Consider the following 15,156-nt stretch of genomic DNA (forward strand, 5'->3'; position numbering starts at 1 on the left):
ATGAACCGGAGGGAGTACTCAAGAAAGGGAGACGAATAGCAACACGGTACAGATTGACCTTCCCCTATCCAAAAAAGCAAAAAAGAAAATAAAAAAATAGAGATCCTTTTGTCCATTTAAATTAAAAGATATTGTTGATATACAACTTTGAATAGAGAGTATGTAATAGCTCTTCGCAAAGATGAAATTTGAGGATAAGCATGACTTAGATTATCCTTGAAAATAATATTAAAAAACACAAGGATTACAAAGGGACAATTTCACATTAGAATAATTGGGCTCCCTACTTTTCAATTTTATAACCCATGTTTTAATTTACAATCAACTAGCCCAAAAATAATAGGCTAAGATTCAACATTCAACTCCAATAGATTCTCAAAATTACTATTTAATTTTTAAAAAAAATTCCTCAAGCTTTTAAATTTATTTTCGAATCAGTAACTAACTGTCACTCAAATATTAATTCAACGAACCAAATTCATTTGGGTGGTGAAAATTAGATTTTTAACAAGCTCAAATATGTGGGTTTAAATTCCGAATTTGATTTTGTGAGAAATTTTGAGTGGGTGTTATTTAGACTTGTTAGAAATAGTATAAGGAGGTTGTATATAAAATTTGAAGTCATTTAATGGAGATTTGGACTGGTTTTGAACAAGAATTGCAACTGAAAATCGTGGAAGAAGTTCGTCTACAGACGCTTGTATAAAGGTGTATAAAAGTGTATAATAGTGTATAAGCTGTGTTTCTACACTAATATACACTATTATACAAGATTATACATAACTATACAAAAAACTGACTTCGTCTTCTTCCTTGCGTCTTTTCTGAAATTTAACTCAAATCTACTCCAAATCACTTCAAATTTAAATTTTGAACTCCTATTGATATTTTCAATCAATTGGAACAACACCCAATCCAAACAACTAACAAATTCAAAAAGACCATTTTCAAAAACAAAGCTTTGAATGGTCTCCAATGGTGGACTTCTACTCTTCAATTTTCTTACATTGCAAGCAGGTGACACAAGAGGACAAGCAGAAAATACACGGTCCTTTGAAATATATGTAGAAGATGTGAGAAGAAGAGAGAGTGAAAGCAATGGTTGTGAGAACATAGATTTAACTCCATAACTTTTAGAAGCAATGGTTGTAAGAACACAAATTTTGAATTTGTTAGTGTTTTCAAAAGCACAATATTTCCAACTAAAATCAATAAAAATAGGACGAAGGGAGTAATAACAATTGACACTCTAATTTTAAGCAATTGTAATTGAAAAACACGAGCAGCAAAGAAGAAGCTTTTAGAAGACCTCTTCCTGGAGAGGATATGTAACCGCTACATAGATATGGAAAGGTCATAATGCTTAAGAATTTAAAATACCATTTCAGTTTTTAAAATATGTATAACGTGGGCTAGGTGGGGTAAAACTTAAAAATATGGGCCATTTTTTATTATGGTGTGAAGTCATGTGTATTTTCTTGTAATTCTTTCTTATTAAATTACATATATCTGTTCTTGTTGACCAAAAAAATTACATATATCTGTCTTGTTGACCAAAAAATGACCTCCATTTTGGAATATTCTCCCACCGACCCCAACCACCCACCCAAAAAAAAAAAGGAATGTATAGTCTATAGAAAGATCAGTTAAAACTAGGAGCTAGGTAGCAGAAAATACAAAAGAGTGCAACTTTTACACATTTTTTTCTTTGATTTTTTACTCGATTTTCGGTACCCGCACCGGAGCCCGACTAATTCGGATTCGCGTCGGGTAGGACCCCATTCGGGGGGTAGCGCTCTCTACCAAGGATTTTTCAATACCCAGGGCTCAAACTCGAAACCTCTGGTTAAGAGAGGAGCAGTCCCATCTACTGCACCACATCCTTTGGTGGAACTTTTACACATTGATATTTGATAAGATAAACTTTTTTATAAAATCCAAGTCACCTCAAATTAAAGTCATTAACACAAATAGTTTTTTTTGACAAACATGAGTTATAACCTGTTTGGCCAAACTTTCAAAATTAGCTTATTTTAAAAAGTGTTTTTCAATTAAGTACTTTTGATGAGAAGCAGTATATACTTGGCTAACTAATTTGAAAAGACTTTTGAACAACAATTAGTGTTTAACAAAGTTTTTATAAAGTGCTTCTCAATGTTATTTTCTCACAAGTATTTTTTTAAAAAAAAAGTATTTTTGGAAAGAAACTACTTTTTCTGTTGCTCGAGAATTAATTATTTTTGCTTTTCGAAAAATATTTTTTTTCCTTTTAAAAGCTTGGCCAAATAACTTAACAATAAAAAAAAGTACTTTTGGCCTAAAAAAAAAAGTTTAGACGAAAACATGCTATTAACCTGAAAAAAAAGATATTATGTTATATTGTTGCTGAAAGTATATTGATTGTATATTTTTTTTAATTGTATCCATGTATTTTAATAGAAGCAGAAAGTGGTGTTGACTTGATAACTATAGGGGAGTGGTGAGTGTTTGCCTCAATATCCAACAAAGGCTGCTATTGAAAGAACGGTAATAGATACTCTTCACTTTTATTTGGCATGTATACTAAAAATATATTTTTATGTTTACTTATTACTTTAAGCATATCAAGAGAAGATAAATTTTTTCTTCCTGTTATACTAATAGTATTTATTACTCATTTCAAATTCTTTTCTCAAATATAATAAAATATGCATTAATATGGATATCATGGTAAATTATGCACTTCATTTATTATTTCTTAAGGAACGTGAAAAATCAAAACATGCCAAATAAAAGTGAACGGAGTATTATTAGCAATAAAGTATTAGTAAAAGTGAACGGAGGAGTATTACTATAAATAGGAGAGCCACTTGCCTCATTCTCAGCATTATTAACAACAAAGACAACCCTCTTCTAAATTTTGTTACACTGTGCTAACAAAACCAGGAAGAGCTGAGGCTGCCTAGTTACTGTCTCTATTTCTCTTTAATTATAAGTTAATTTCTTGTCTTAAAAATAAAGAAAAATACAGGAAAACAACCAGAGAGATAGTTTTACAAAGTGAAGATAAACAAATGGAGATGGAGAGAGGCAGAGAAAAAGGAGATAACATTTGTGAAGCTGAGACTAATAGTGTTGATTGGAGAGGAAGACCTTCAAATTCCATTAAACATGGAGGAATGAAAGCTGCTGCTTTTGTTCTTGGTATAAAACTTTATAATTTAATACTCCCCTTTCCCTCATCCTTTAATTTCTTCTCTTTTTTCTGGGCTCTTTTTCTTGAAGTTTGCTCATTTACTTTCATAGTTTTTAATTTGTGATCAATTATTGATCTTTTCTTTTTAATAGAAAATATCACTAGCCTTTGTAGGTTTTATTTCTCCCTCTTGGATGTATATATCATTTATGACACTAACACATGGTTGCAGTGGCTATAGTAAAAAAAAAATTCTATATAAACTGGATTCAACAAGTTATATATATATACATAATTTTTTAACCTATATATACAAAAAACCATTTTCCGACGAATTGAACTCCCTTCACCATACACACCTCCGCCACTGGATGGTTATGTGGTGCTACTATTAGTTTGTGTTATATATTTCACAATATTTATTTTGAACTTCTGATTGTATTTAACTTATGTACACGAATACTGTAAAGAATTTTTGTATCATTATTGTATTATATGTTGCCGCTACTAATATGCCTTATTTTTAAGGTTATCAATCTCACTTTTAGTTAAAGGCTATACTTGTAAATATTTTTTAAGGTGATCTGATAGTGTAAAAATCTTTTACGACGTATAGTGAACTCGTTCTGATATATATATGTATGGAATGAAATGAAATACAGGGTTACAAGGATTTGAGATAATGGGAATAGCAGCAGTAGGGAACAACCTGATAACATATTTGATAAATGAGATGCACTTTTCATTGTCACAATCAGCAAATATAGTGACCAACTTTATAGGGACTGTCTTTATCCTCTCCCTACTTGGAGGCTATCTCTCTGACTCTTATCTTGGTTCTTTTTGGACCCTCCTCATCTTCGCCTTTGTCGAACTTTCGGTAATACTTACTATCTTTTCCTTTTTATAAATATTCTCTCTTTTTGTCTCTTTCAATATTAGTATTATTTTATCATGCACACTGTTAGAATAGAAAAATTAAAGAACTGAAAAGGACGTATTAACTATATGTGTTTTGCCTGTGTGAAACATGAATATTTCTTTAATTTTAGTAGGATGCGAAACTAGGTCCTTTGATATATATCACCCAATGGCTATCATGTTCTGAAAAACGAGTCTGAATAAGAGTACTCTTTCTTCGTTTAATATTTGTTTAGGTTGAACATAGTAGCTCCTCAAATTAAAATGGAAAAAGAAATATTCTTCAAACCCCAATTAGAGGGTAATTTATTTAGTTTTAAGTTATATACACTGAATTTACATGATCAATACATTTTGACGAATTATAATACGTTATTATTCATTTTTTCTACGTTACCATGAAAATTTTTTCACATGTATATATATTTTTTCTTCTATTATTTTGAGAGCGATTATACAGTGTTATTCAACAAGGGCTATGGTGGAGTGGTAAGTACTCCTTCATCCTTAATCAGAGGTCTCAAGTTCAAGCCTCTGGGTATGGAGTCGCCTTTGTTAGGGAGTGCTTTACCCCAATGTGGGACTTCCCGGCACAAATCCGAATTTAGTCGGACCCCAATGTGGGTACGGACACCGGGGACACCAGGGGAAATAAAAAAAAAAAAGGATTATACAGTGTGATTTTCCCTATCTTCTTTAACTTAATACTATAAGAATTCTTTACAGGGTCAGTGCATAAGACGTACAATTTTTTTCTCACTTGTGTGTAGGGTTTCATATTACTATCAGTGCAAGCTCATCTTCCACAGCTAAAACCACCAAAATGCAACAACATGCTAAGTACTGATAATGGAGACCAATTATGTGTGGAAGCAAAGGGTTTCAAAGCCTTAATATTCTTTGTGGCATTGTATTTGGTGGCATTAGGGAGTGGTTGTGTGAAACCAAATATGATATCTCATGGTGCTGACCAATTTAATCATCAAAAGCAGTCAAAGCAATTATCCAGATATTTCAATGCTGCTTATTTTGCATTTTCAATGGGTGAACTCATTGCTCTTACACTTCTTCTTTGGGTACAAACACATTCTGGAATGGATGTTGGATTTGCTGTCTCTGCTGCTGCTATGGCTTTGGGATTAATTACCTTAGTTGCTGGCACTCTTTTTTACAGAAATAAACCTCCTCAAGGAAGCATTTTCACTCCCATTGCACAGGTATAATTAATTCAGTTGTCCTTTTAATTTCTTTTTTTTTTACACGATCGATATGGTTTAATACGAAGGGGAGCGTGGGCGTAACTGGTAAAGTTACTGCCATGTGATTAGGAGGTCACGGGTTCAAGCCGTGAATACAGTCTCTTGCAGGAATGTAGGGTAAGGTTGCGTACAATAGACCTTTATAGTCCGGTTCTTCCCCGTACCCCGCGTACAGCGCGGGAGCTTAATTCATCGAGTTGCCCTTTAGTATGGTTTAATATATTATACGCAACAGATTTGTTACCATTTAATTTTAATGCTTGGTATAGAGATTTATTCATAATTAATTTAAAAGTGATCTTATAGTATAAAAAGTTTTTATACTATCAGCTCCCATAAAACTTAAACTGTTACATATAATTTAGGAACAAGTAACATGTTTTTAATTTTGTATATATTTTTATTTCATGTTTGACTTTTGTTCTCCTTTTAATATTACATGCATTATTACTAGGATGTCTAATAATGACGATCTAGAAATGGGTTGGCTACCATTTTCTATTTTTTAATGCTAGTTCTAACCTTTTTTCCCCTTTCTTTTTGTGAATCCTATAATATACTAATGCAATCTTGTTCTCTTTCGCCGACAACATTAAAGTAATAATAATCCCTCTCTATATATTCCTCAATTATATAAATAACATACATATGCAAGTGTCATCTTCTGAATCATGTTTTAGGAAAGAGCTCTAATTCATCATTATTAAGGCCTCCATTTATTCATTTGTCGGAGAATTTGGCATCTTCTCAGATCATGTATATTTATTAAAAAAATAGCTAGTTATTATAATATATAAACTTAACATCGGTTATATGAATTTACAAACTTTAAATCCTTCACGTCTGCCTAACCCCAACCCGACAAAGAAAGAAAAAAAAAATCCCAATATAACAACAAAAATATTTTTTTTTTTAAATTGAAGAAGTGATCTTAATTACTATTCTTATATTTATGGTAAATGGCAGGTGTTGGTGGCTGCATTCTTAAACAGAAAGCATATTTCTCCATCAGATGCACGTATGCTTCATGGGACCCACACCATCAAGGATGTCAATCCCACATTGTCTCATGATAATATTGGTATTCTTCTTCACACCAATCGATTCAGGTACGTACATTTAAGGATTCTTATAAACAATATAACCTATAGACCATAGTTATTTATTAGGTGACGTGATAGTTCAATAAATTATTTAGCACATACGTTTTTAGTAATTGTTGGGTAACGCTAACATCATTATGTCTATAGCAAGGCTCGTGAGAGAGCTGGGGTGGTCCGGATCGGAGTCATGATCGAACATGAGCTTGTTTGGTGGGATAGGTTAAAAAATAAAGTTACACCATTACTATCAACTATATAATTTTTCGCGATAAGCGCTTGATACACACGGTAATATTATCATCATAATATTCTACTTGGACACTATATGCAATGATATATCTAAAGTAGGAATTCGCCACTTACCACATTCTTTGTTTAATGTTGATTTAATTTTAAGGCAAAATTATAATCATAATTTAGTACTACTTTGGTATATTCTTCCACGCTAATTATGTAGAAAAACCTTTTTGTTTTTCCCTTCTATTTTTCAGATTCTTGGACAAGGCTTGTATAAAAGTGCAAGATGGAAATAACAGTACAAAAGAAATCAGTCGATGGAGACTTTGCACAGTAACACAAGTAGAGCAAGTGAAGATCCTAATTTCAGTCATTCCCATTTTTGCTTGCACTATAATTTTCAATACCATTTTAGCACAACTTCAAACTTTTTCAGTACAACAAGGAAGTGCCATGAACACTAAACTAACTAAAAATTTCCATATCCCTCCAGCTTCTCTTCAATCAATTCCTTACATATTGTTAATCTTCATAGTCCCTCTCTATGATACATTTTTCGTCCCGTTTGCGAGAAAATTCACCGGTCATGATTCAGGTATTATTGAAATACGTGAGCGTTTTATTTAAAATTTTAACCAGTCAAAAAGAGTATAATTTTTTAATTATTTTATTTATATTATGTCGTCTCAACAGGTATCACCCCTCTGCAACGTATAGGTCTTGGCCTATTTATAGCGACTTTCTCCATGGTATCAGCAGCCTTAATGGAAAACAAAAGGAGAATTTCTGCAGTGAACGAAAATAAAACCATATCAATATTTTGGATAACCCCACAATTCTTGATTTTTGGATTATCTGAAATGTTCACTGCAGTTGGACTTATTGAGTTCTTTTACAAACAATCTTTAAAAGGGATGCAATCCTTTTTAACAGCCATTACTTATTGCTCATATTCATTTGGCTTTTATTTAAGCTCAGTTCTTGTTTCATTAGTGAATAAGATCACTTCAAATTCATCACATGGTGGCTGGCTTAGTGACAATAATCTCAACAAAGACAGACTTGATCTTTTCTATTGGTTGCTGGCAGTACTGAGCTTTCTCAACTTCTTCAACTATCTGTTTTGGGCTACATGGTATTCCAAAAATCAAACTACATCAGCAACAATACAGCAAGATTTTAATTCCAAAGTTGTTGGAGATGATAGTATAGCATAATTAATTAATGGAATTACTATGTACTTGTAAGGAAATAATTTTCTCTAAATTCTCAATGGTGCCTATGGCAATGATGATATATAACTCTACTTAGGTGATTACAACATGTAAATGTCTAAAAAAAATCCATTAATCATGGATGTAATCCTGTTATTGGTTGGTTATATGAAACCTTGTTTCCAAGTTATATGTACTCTTAGCTAGCGTTGGACATAGATTTAGTTGAAACTTGAAAAAATAATTTTTGAAGTAGTTTTGAAAAATAATTTTTGGAAGTTGAAATTATGTTTGGACATGCATTTTATTTGAAAAAAATTTTAAGTTTTGTGAGTGGGAGAACAAGTTTCACCCAAAAACTACCCTAAACTAGATTTTGGGAACTTGAAAAATAATTTCAGAAATTTTTCAAAAATAGATCATTAATCTATGAACAAACAATATTTTCAAAAAAAGATTTGAAAAAAAGTTGCCAAAATCTATGGCCAAACGGGAGCTTAGTGTAAGATATGTTACATTAGCAGTGTAGGTTAACTTTTGCTAGTAACCAATTTTATCAGGTTAGCAATTACTCCCTCCGATCCACTTTAAGTGATTTTTTGGCTTTTTTCACACATATTAAGATATTCACATTTTAGCATTAATTAACAAAGAAATCGACAATATTAACCTTAATTTGCTCATTGGAAATATAACAAACTACTTCTAGGCTCTTTACTCCAAGGGCAACTTTGGAAAGAAGAAGTTAATTGCTTCTTGATATCTGAAAAAATTAAATATTATGGACCACAAAAAAAGGCCAAAACATCACTTACAGCTTGTTTGGATGGTTGTTACCTATTGTATTGTATCGTATTGTTACTTAAATTTTATTGTATCACATCGTTAAATTTGTCGTTATGTAACGATGAAAAGTGCCACTTTATAGAACGACCAATTTGGTGTGGTCACGTCGTTCCCTTTTTTTTTCCCTCTCATCTTACCCTTCTATATTATTAAATAATCTTATTTTATCCTTTACCCTACCTTTTTATATAATAATTCTACCTCGTACCTTACTTTTTCTTTATTATATTGCAACTTTGCTCTTCATATTATATTGTTGGTGCATGACATCCTGAAACGATATAAAACAATACAATCTATCCAAACATTGTATACATTAAAACGATACAATACAATACATAACAACCATTCAAACAAGCTGTTAAAGTCGACCAGAGGGAGTAATACTTATCATAGAAATTTATATATAATTATCTCATAAATATATTAATTATGAATATTTTTAGCACCCCCCATGCATAGAACTTACACTGAAATAAAACCAATTTTATTTGATTGTATAAAACAGTTTTGAAGTTGCATATAATTTGATGAAAAAAGGAGGTCCCCTTTTCAAAGGTTCTTCTAGTCTTCAGTCTCCGGCCACGAGCCTCTGGCTTTGAAGAATTGGGTAGCTTTCCAATTACAAGATTCAATGTATTTAATTTCTCTGGTACATCAAATATCACTTCCTCGATCATGCAGAAAATTGTGGACCTATTCACTCGCTTTTGAATGACAAAAATATAGCAGAAAGTTAGTACAATAAACTTAATCAGACTCCTTTATACTCCCTTGTTTACTTTTACTCGGCACGTTTTGACTTTTCACGCTCCTTAAGAAATAATAAATGAAGTACATAATTTACCATGATACCCATATTAATTGATGCATATTTTATTGAATTTGAGAAAATAATTTGAAATGAGTAATAAATACTGTGAATAAAAAAGGAAAAAATTTGTTTTCTCTTGATATGCGTAAAGTGCCAAGTAAAAGTGAACATTATTTTTAGTATACATGCCAAGTAAAAGTGAACGGAGGGAGTACTAATTCAATAAATACATAGTATATATCAGTAAATACAAATTCTAACATCATTATGTTTTATCACTATTGGTAATAAATTAATGTAATTTGATGTAAATATCGAGTGTAAGCAAATTTTTCCAGTAAAAAACAGAAGTAAGGGTCCCTAAAGCAAGTCTAAAAACTGCTATGTGGTGCATATTCATGGAACATAATGAAAGTAAATATGCATAAAGTCAAAAAGAGTAAGTGAAAAGGGCAAGGTGGGGCTTTTTTTTTTATGGTGAAAGGAAAAGGACAAACATAGATTACTCCAATGGAAAATCTAGTAAGCTTTTGAAGATGATGTCTTCATTATACTGTTGTTTCCTCTCTTCTCCAAAGAAACATGTCTGAGACATGTTTTTTATGTTGGAGATAGGCCCTCCCTCTTATAAACCACTGCTTCATTGCTCATTAATATGTTAACTAAAAGGGTTACAATGGCCCCTCCATACATTATTCTTTTTTTATGAAAAAATATTTGGTTCCATACTTTTGGTCATCATATGTATTATAGTTTCTTGTAATACAACTGCTATTGATATGACTTAATTCTTTCAATTATTACTATCATTCTCTTTTCTTTGATGGAATGGATAAACCTAGCCTAGATGTTGATGGAAGTACTTTTCATGAAGTGTGTTCTATGATCATGTATTTGTATATTGCATTAAATGTCACCATCAAATTAAGGGCATTTTTTAGCTTGTGAAATAAGGGAACTTGTCGAATAGAATTAATTGCTGAAGCAACCTATATTCTAAGGGCAAATACAAGGCTGACCCGCACAATTTACTGCAAATCAAGGAGGAAATCGAGCTTTTATTGTTGATGATGCCGTCGTGACAATTATGCGAATGAGTTTAAGTTTTGTATATTGATAGTATAAATTCTTTTTACACTATGTTTTTTTTAGCACTATCTGGTGATAAAAAAATAACGGGCTTAATAACCGACAAAAATAAGGCCAGCTATCGTCTACCACTGAGACTAAATTATACCGATCGTACAAAAATTATTTATACCTAATCATGATGCAGTCAATATTACTATTAGGGGTCATTTATGTTCAGATGTATACACCAACGATTAGAGGTGGTAAAATGGTTTAAAAAAAACAGTTATCCACCCATATTATCCATCAAAAAATGAGTTGGATAATGAACCATTTAAAAACGGATTAAATATGGATAAAGAACCATATTATCCACTTAGAAAATGATTAACCAAATGGATAACTAATGTGTTTTAACTTTTACATTGGTAAAGCCTCAAATTGGAGTTCCTCAAGTTTGGAAGACAAGAAATTCCCTCATAATTAATCATACTTAAGAAGCCATTGATAATATGGATATCCATATTATCTGCCGGATAAACCCGTTTTTATTCGTCTCAAATACGGGTCGGGTCGGATAATTTGTCTATTTTTTAAAATTACCCGTTTTGACCCGCTCATATCCAACCCGGCCCGCCCGTTTGCCACCCCTACCAACGACCAAAATACTATCCTTATATTTGCTTTTTCTCTTTCTCTGTCTCCTCATTCTATTTCCTCTATGCAAATGAACTCAATTGAAGGCCTTTATTAGGCTAACAATCCTCTATCCATCTATTGACCATCAGTTCCTTAATGGATGAAGTAGATAAAAGCATACAAGTATGAGAAGCTGCCATCTGACTGTCTCAAGAAGAATCAAGGCCCAGTCAAATGAGAATGTATCCAAAGGGGTATCAGAGATGAGATTTGTCAGAGGTTGATTTTTTACCCATAAAATCATGCTCTTCCAACGTAGGATTTATAAATTTCTAACCGCATATTAAGAGAAGACTATAATCCTATTATGCAGCATCACGTTAAAGAAATTGGAGAGAAACATATGTTTACATATAGGTATGACACCTTCTAAACTTAGGCAGCAGATGGACAATGGTCTTGCAAAACTATGGGGACCAGCATCTATTCATCAGAAGCCTCGGCATTTGCGCCTTTTAGATGCAAATGTTTTTCCCTTCTCTGAAAATCTGTCAAGCCTTTGCCGCTTCCGGTTACACCAACCTTACCATGAGGATCTTCTGGAGACTTGAAGATACTCTCACGCTTTCGACCAGAGAAAAATCCCACCTGAAATATAATTAATACATTAGCAAGGCATAAGATATCAGCAGCTTAAAAGGCTTTAGAAATAATACAATGATATAAGCGGTAGTGCCATGCAGATCTGGCTACTACTTTAAGACCAAACACAACTATGAATAACGAAGACAACTACAGGAAAGATATCCAATAGCAATGTGAAGTACTTTGCAAATAAATGCAGATTTTTAAAAACACAAGTAAAATCATAGAGTTGCTTATGAACATGAAGAGCATGTGATTCTTAGTGAGAAATATAATTTTTTGATAAGATAGAAGTGAGAAATACAATAGAAAGAGCAATCATCATATTACACAGTAGGCACAATCTCTTTAAATTGTGATTCATACATGAGCTTATCAACCTGAGAATAAGTGACCAGGCCCAGCATACCTTCTTAGTCTGACCTTTAGTTGATTGAAATTGTTGCCAAGCATTTTGCCTCTTGTTTTGAGCAACCTCAAGTTGCTCAATCCGCATCTTAGACTTGAAAGCATGAATCTTTTTACGTTTGGCAGCTTTCTATGAAGAATAAAGATGAGGTCATTAGCAGGGATGAAAATAAAATATAAAAAAAACATTTTTTTGCAAATAAACAAACAACAGAAGGCAAGAGGTGAAAGCAAGTAAAGGTGGATTAGTCACCACGTACAAAAGCCAATTAGACCCTGTTTAATGAAGCCTTTTAACTTTTACTTTCAGTATGTTGGGCTACTTGAAACTGCTTTGCAACTATAGTACCTAGCCCAGCCTGCAGATGGTGCAGAGCTAATCTCAAGAAAATTAGGCCTACTTTAAGCAAAATAGATCCCAACAAACAGCCTGTCCTATCTATCAACCCAAGATTCAGACCTCCACCCCAATCATATTTCTGAAGTAAATTATTGGGCAAAAAACAACAGACAACCCTAAATTAAACATTCAACATACCACATCTTCTGGATCATTAGGATCAATGAGAAGCTTTGCTGGCAAACTCCGCGATTGGACATCACTAGCTGCAGCTTGAGCTATCTTTCGTTTGAGAGCTTGTTTTGTGGCCTCAGCTATCTTTTCTGCTTCAACCAAAGGGTTGACAGGTCCCTCTTGAAGTGGTCTTATATTAGCATGATCCACCTGAAATTACAAGTTGATATTACACTAATCTAAAATAACTCCAACACTTGATGAATAATAATAAAAGTAGACAAACATCTTTAGATGGAGCGCGCGGGCGCGCACACACACACACACACACCGTGTCTGTGTATTTGTGTCTGTGACAGTACGATATTGGCATTAACACACATCTCACTGTACTTTCATTTCAGCATCTATATATACATGTATGATACACTGAAACGATTATTCTCCAAATCTTACAACTAATACTACACTAATACTTGACGCACTGTCCTTTTGCATTAGTATATCAGAGAAAAAACAAGACAACAATTTAAAATATGCTATAATCCAGAGCAGCCTAGAAGGCTAGAACAGAACTGCTAAGAATTACCAAAAAGGGAAGCAATCCTTTCTTTCTTAATTTCAATACGAGAACTAAACCAAATTCATAACCCAAAAACAGACTTTATGAAAAGCAGCAGTCATGGTGGAAGTAGAACCTGGAAGCCGGCAACCACAACAACTGCACACGCTTAAAGAAGCAAAATTAACAGCTCAATCCTTACTTGTGATTACATAGTTAAATTAACAGTCCCCCATAACCTATGCTCAATTTTCAAGACAGACAGAGATTTTTAATCCTTGGTTTATCACCAAATAACTGCCTTTTTATAGTAAAAATAACAACAACAACAATAACAATAATAATTATTATTATTATGATGATTATTATTGTTGTTGTTGTTATTATATTATTATGACAACAATTGGACTTATTGTTTGGCTACAATGGACAACCCCCCTTGCAAACACAGTTTCTTTATCAATTAACAACTAAATAAGCAGAATAAGCATATCACCAGACTTATTCTTGTGATGTTTGCATACTTCCGTCAACATATTTATGTTGGTCGGACTTGGCGGCGGGCACCGTATACGGGTGCGGATCTAGAGGTCGGATTCTTCATCACTTAATATTTAGGATCCGAGTGCAGATAAAGGTGTTAGGATACAGCCAATAAATATATATTACCTCATGTATAAGTGTATATTTTGATTAATTAAAGTTATTGAACTAAAAGTAATAAAATTTAATTCCTTTTTCCTTTGTTGGCACTTTGGTTTAGACTAAAGACAACAGAGAAGCTGGAAAAGAGATATGGCCTAGCCTAGCTAGAAGGACAAACAAAATCACAGACCATTTAGATGAAAAACAACAAAGGAAAAAAATTTAAAAGAGAAGAAAAAATAAAAGAAAAACTGAAACACAGCTTTAAAGCCAATCAAGACACTTCCATTAAAGCATAAAAAGAAGGCAATACCTCTTCCTTGTTACCCCAGTCATCATAGCAAACATAATAGCCATTTGGAGTATGTGCATGAATGGTGGCATCATACCTGGAAAATCAACTAAATCAACAAGAAGAAAGAGAAAGAAAAGGTAAAGAATAATTGAAGAGAATATAAAAACTTCAAAAATTGAAAACAGAAAAGAAAAAAGAGCAATCACCACAGAAGTTTCTACTCACCACTCCCCATCTTCACTCCAAACAGCTTGTACTTTAGTGCCTACAGGAAACTTATCGGCATGGTCCAATGTTGACCCTGATTCCTGCGGAAAGAGGATGTTAGGAACCAAACATAAGAAAAAGGACTTCGTTCCAGCGCCCCCTCTCTCTCTTTCTTCCTTGTTGGAACACCTCTATGGGGGAATAGTACATAAATTGTTGAAAAATGAAATGGGAGAAGCCTTTCAACAAAACATTTATGGCCATTAACCGAAAAAGGATAAAATCATTAATACGCATGTACAAAAGCATGAAGATGCCAATTACTCGTGCTTACTATGTCTATAATCCATCAAATGGAAAGAAAACCAATATTCCACGTTGACCCAACAGAGTATTTATGATAAGGATTCATACAGCTGACCCCAAATAGCTTGGGTTCAGGCATGGTGGTTGTTGTTGAAGAAAAGGATAAACCTATTATACTGTGATTGAAGCAATAATGTCAGTCTTCTTCCCTTAAGATAATATCTTTATTGTTTGCAACTTCCAATTCCTTAAAAAGCTAAAGGAACTATGATCCCCTGCCATCGGAAACTTACCC

General features: G+C 33.0%; 2 protein-coding genes across 3 annotated transcripts in view; one reads left to right on the forward strand and one right to left on the reverse strand.

Annotated features, from left to right (window-relative positions):
* Nucleotides 1–2,868: 2,868 nt before the first annotated feature.
* LOC109242137 (protein NRT1/ PTR FAMILY 4.3-like) lies at nucleotides 2,869–8,094 on the forward strand. The gene is made up of 6 exons (XM_019408970.1): nucleotides 2,869–3,183; nucleotides 3,838–4,055; nucleotides 4,867–5,313; nucleotides 6,322–6,464; nucleotides 6,950–7,290; nucleotides 7,389–8,094. The coding sequence occupies exons 1-6, from the start codon at nucleotides 3,054–3,056 to the stop codon at nucleotides 7,910–7,912; spliced, it is 1,803 nt and encodes a 600-aa protein (XP_019264515.1). The 5' UTR covers nucleotides 2,869–3,053; the 3' UTR covers nucleotides 7,913–8,094.
* A 3,371-nt stretch (nucleotides 8,095–11,465) lies between these two features.
* Nucleotides 11,466–15,156, reverse strand: part of LOC109242138 (survival of motor neuron-related-splicing factor 30) — a 6,097-nt gene continuing 2,406 nt past the window's right edge. For both annotated transcript variants that reach the window (XM_019408971.1, XM_019408972.1), the window contains 5 exons: nucleotides 14,574–14,656; nucleotides 14,367–14,442; nucleotides 12,871–13,056; nucleotides 12,334–12,462; nucleotides 11,466–11,927 (listed from right to left, as the gene is read on the reverse strand). In XM_019408971.1, coding sequence (XP_019264516.1) covers nucleotides 11,763–11,927; nucleotides 12,334–12,462; nucleotides 12,871–13,056; nucleotides 14,367–14,442; nucleotides 14,574–14,656 — 639 coding nt within the window. In that variant the 3' untranslated portion in view covers nucleotides 11,466–11,762. The remainder of the gene's footprint in view (nucleotides 11,928–12,333; nucleotides 12,463–12,870; nucleotides 13,057–14,366; nucleotides 14,443–14,573; nucleotides 14,657–15,156) is intronic.

This window comes from Nicotiana attenuata, unplaced genomic scaffold, assembly GCF_001879085.1.
Source record: "Nicotiana attenuata strain UT unplaced genomic scaffold, NIATTr2, whole genome shotgun sequence".
Classification (NCBI taxonomy): Eukaryota; Viridiplantae; Streptophyta; class Magnoliopsida; order Solanales; family Solanaceae; genus Nicotiana; species Nicotiana attenuata.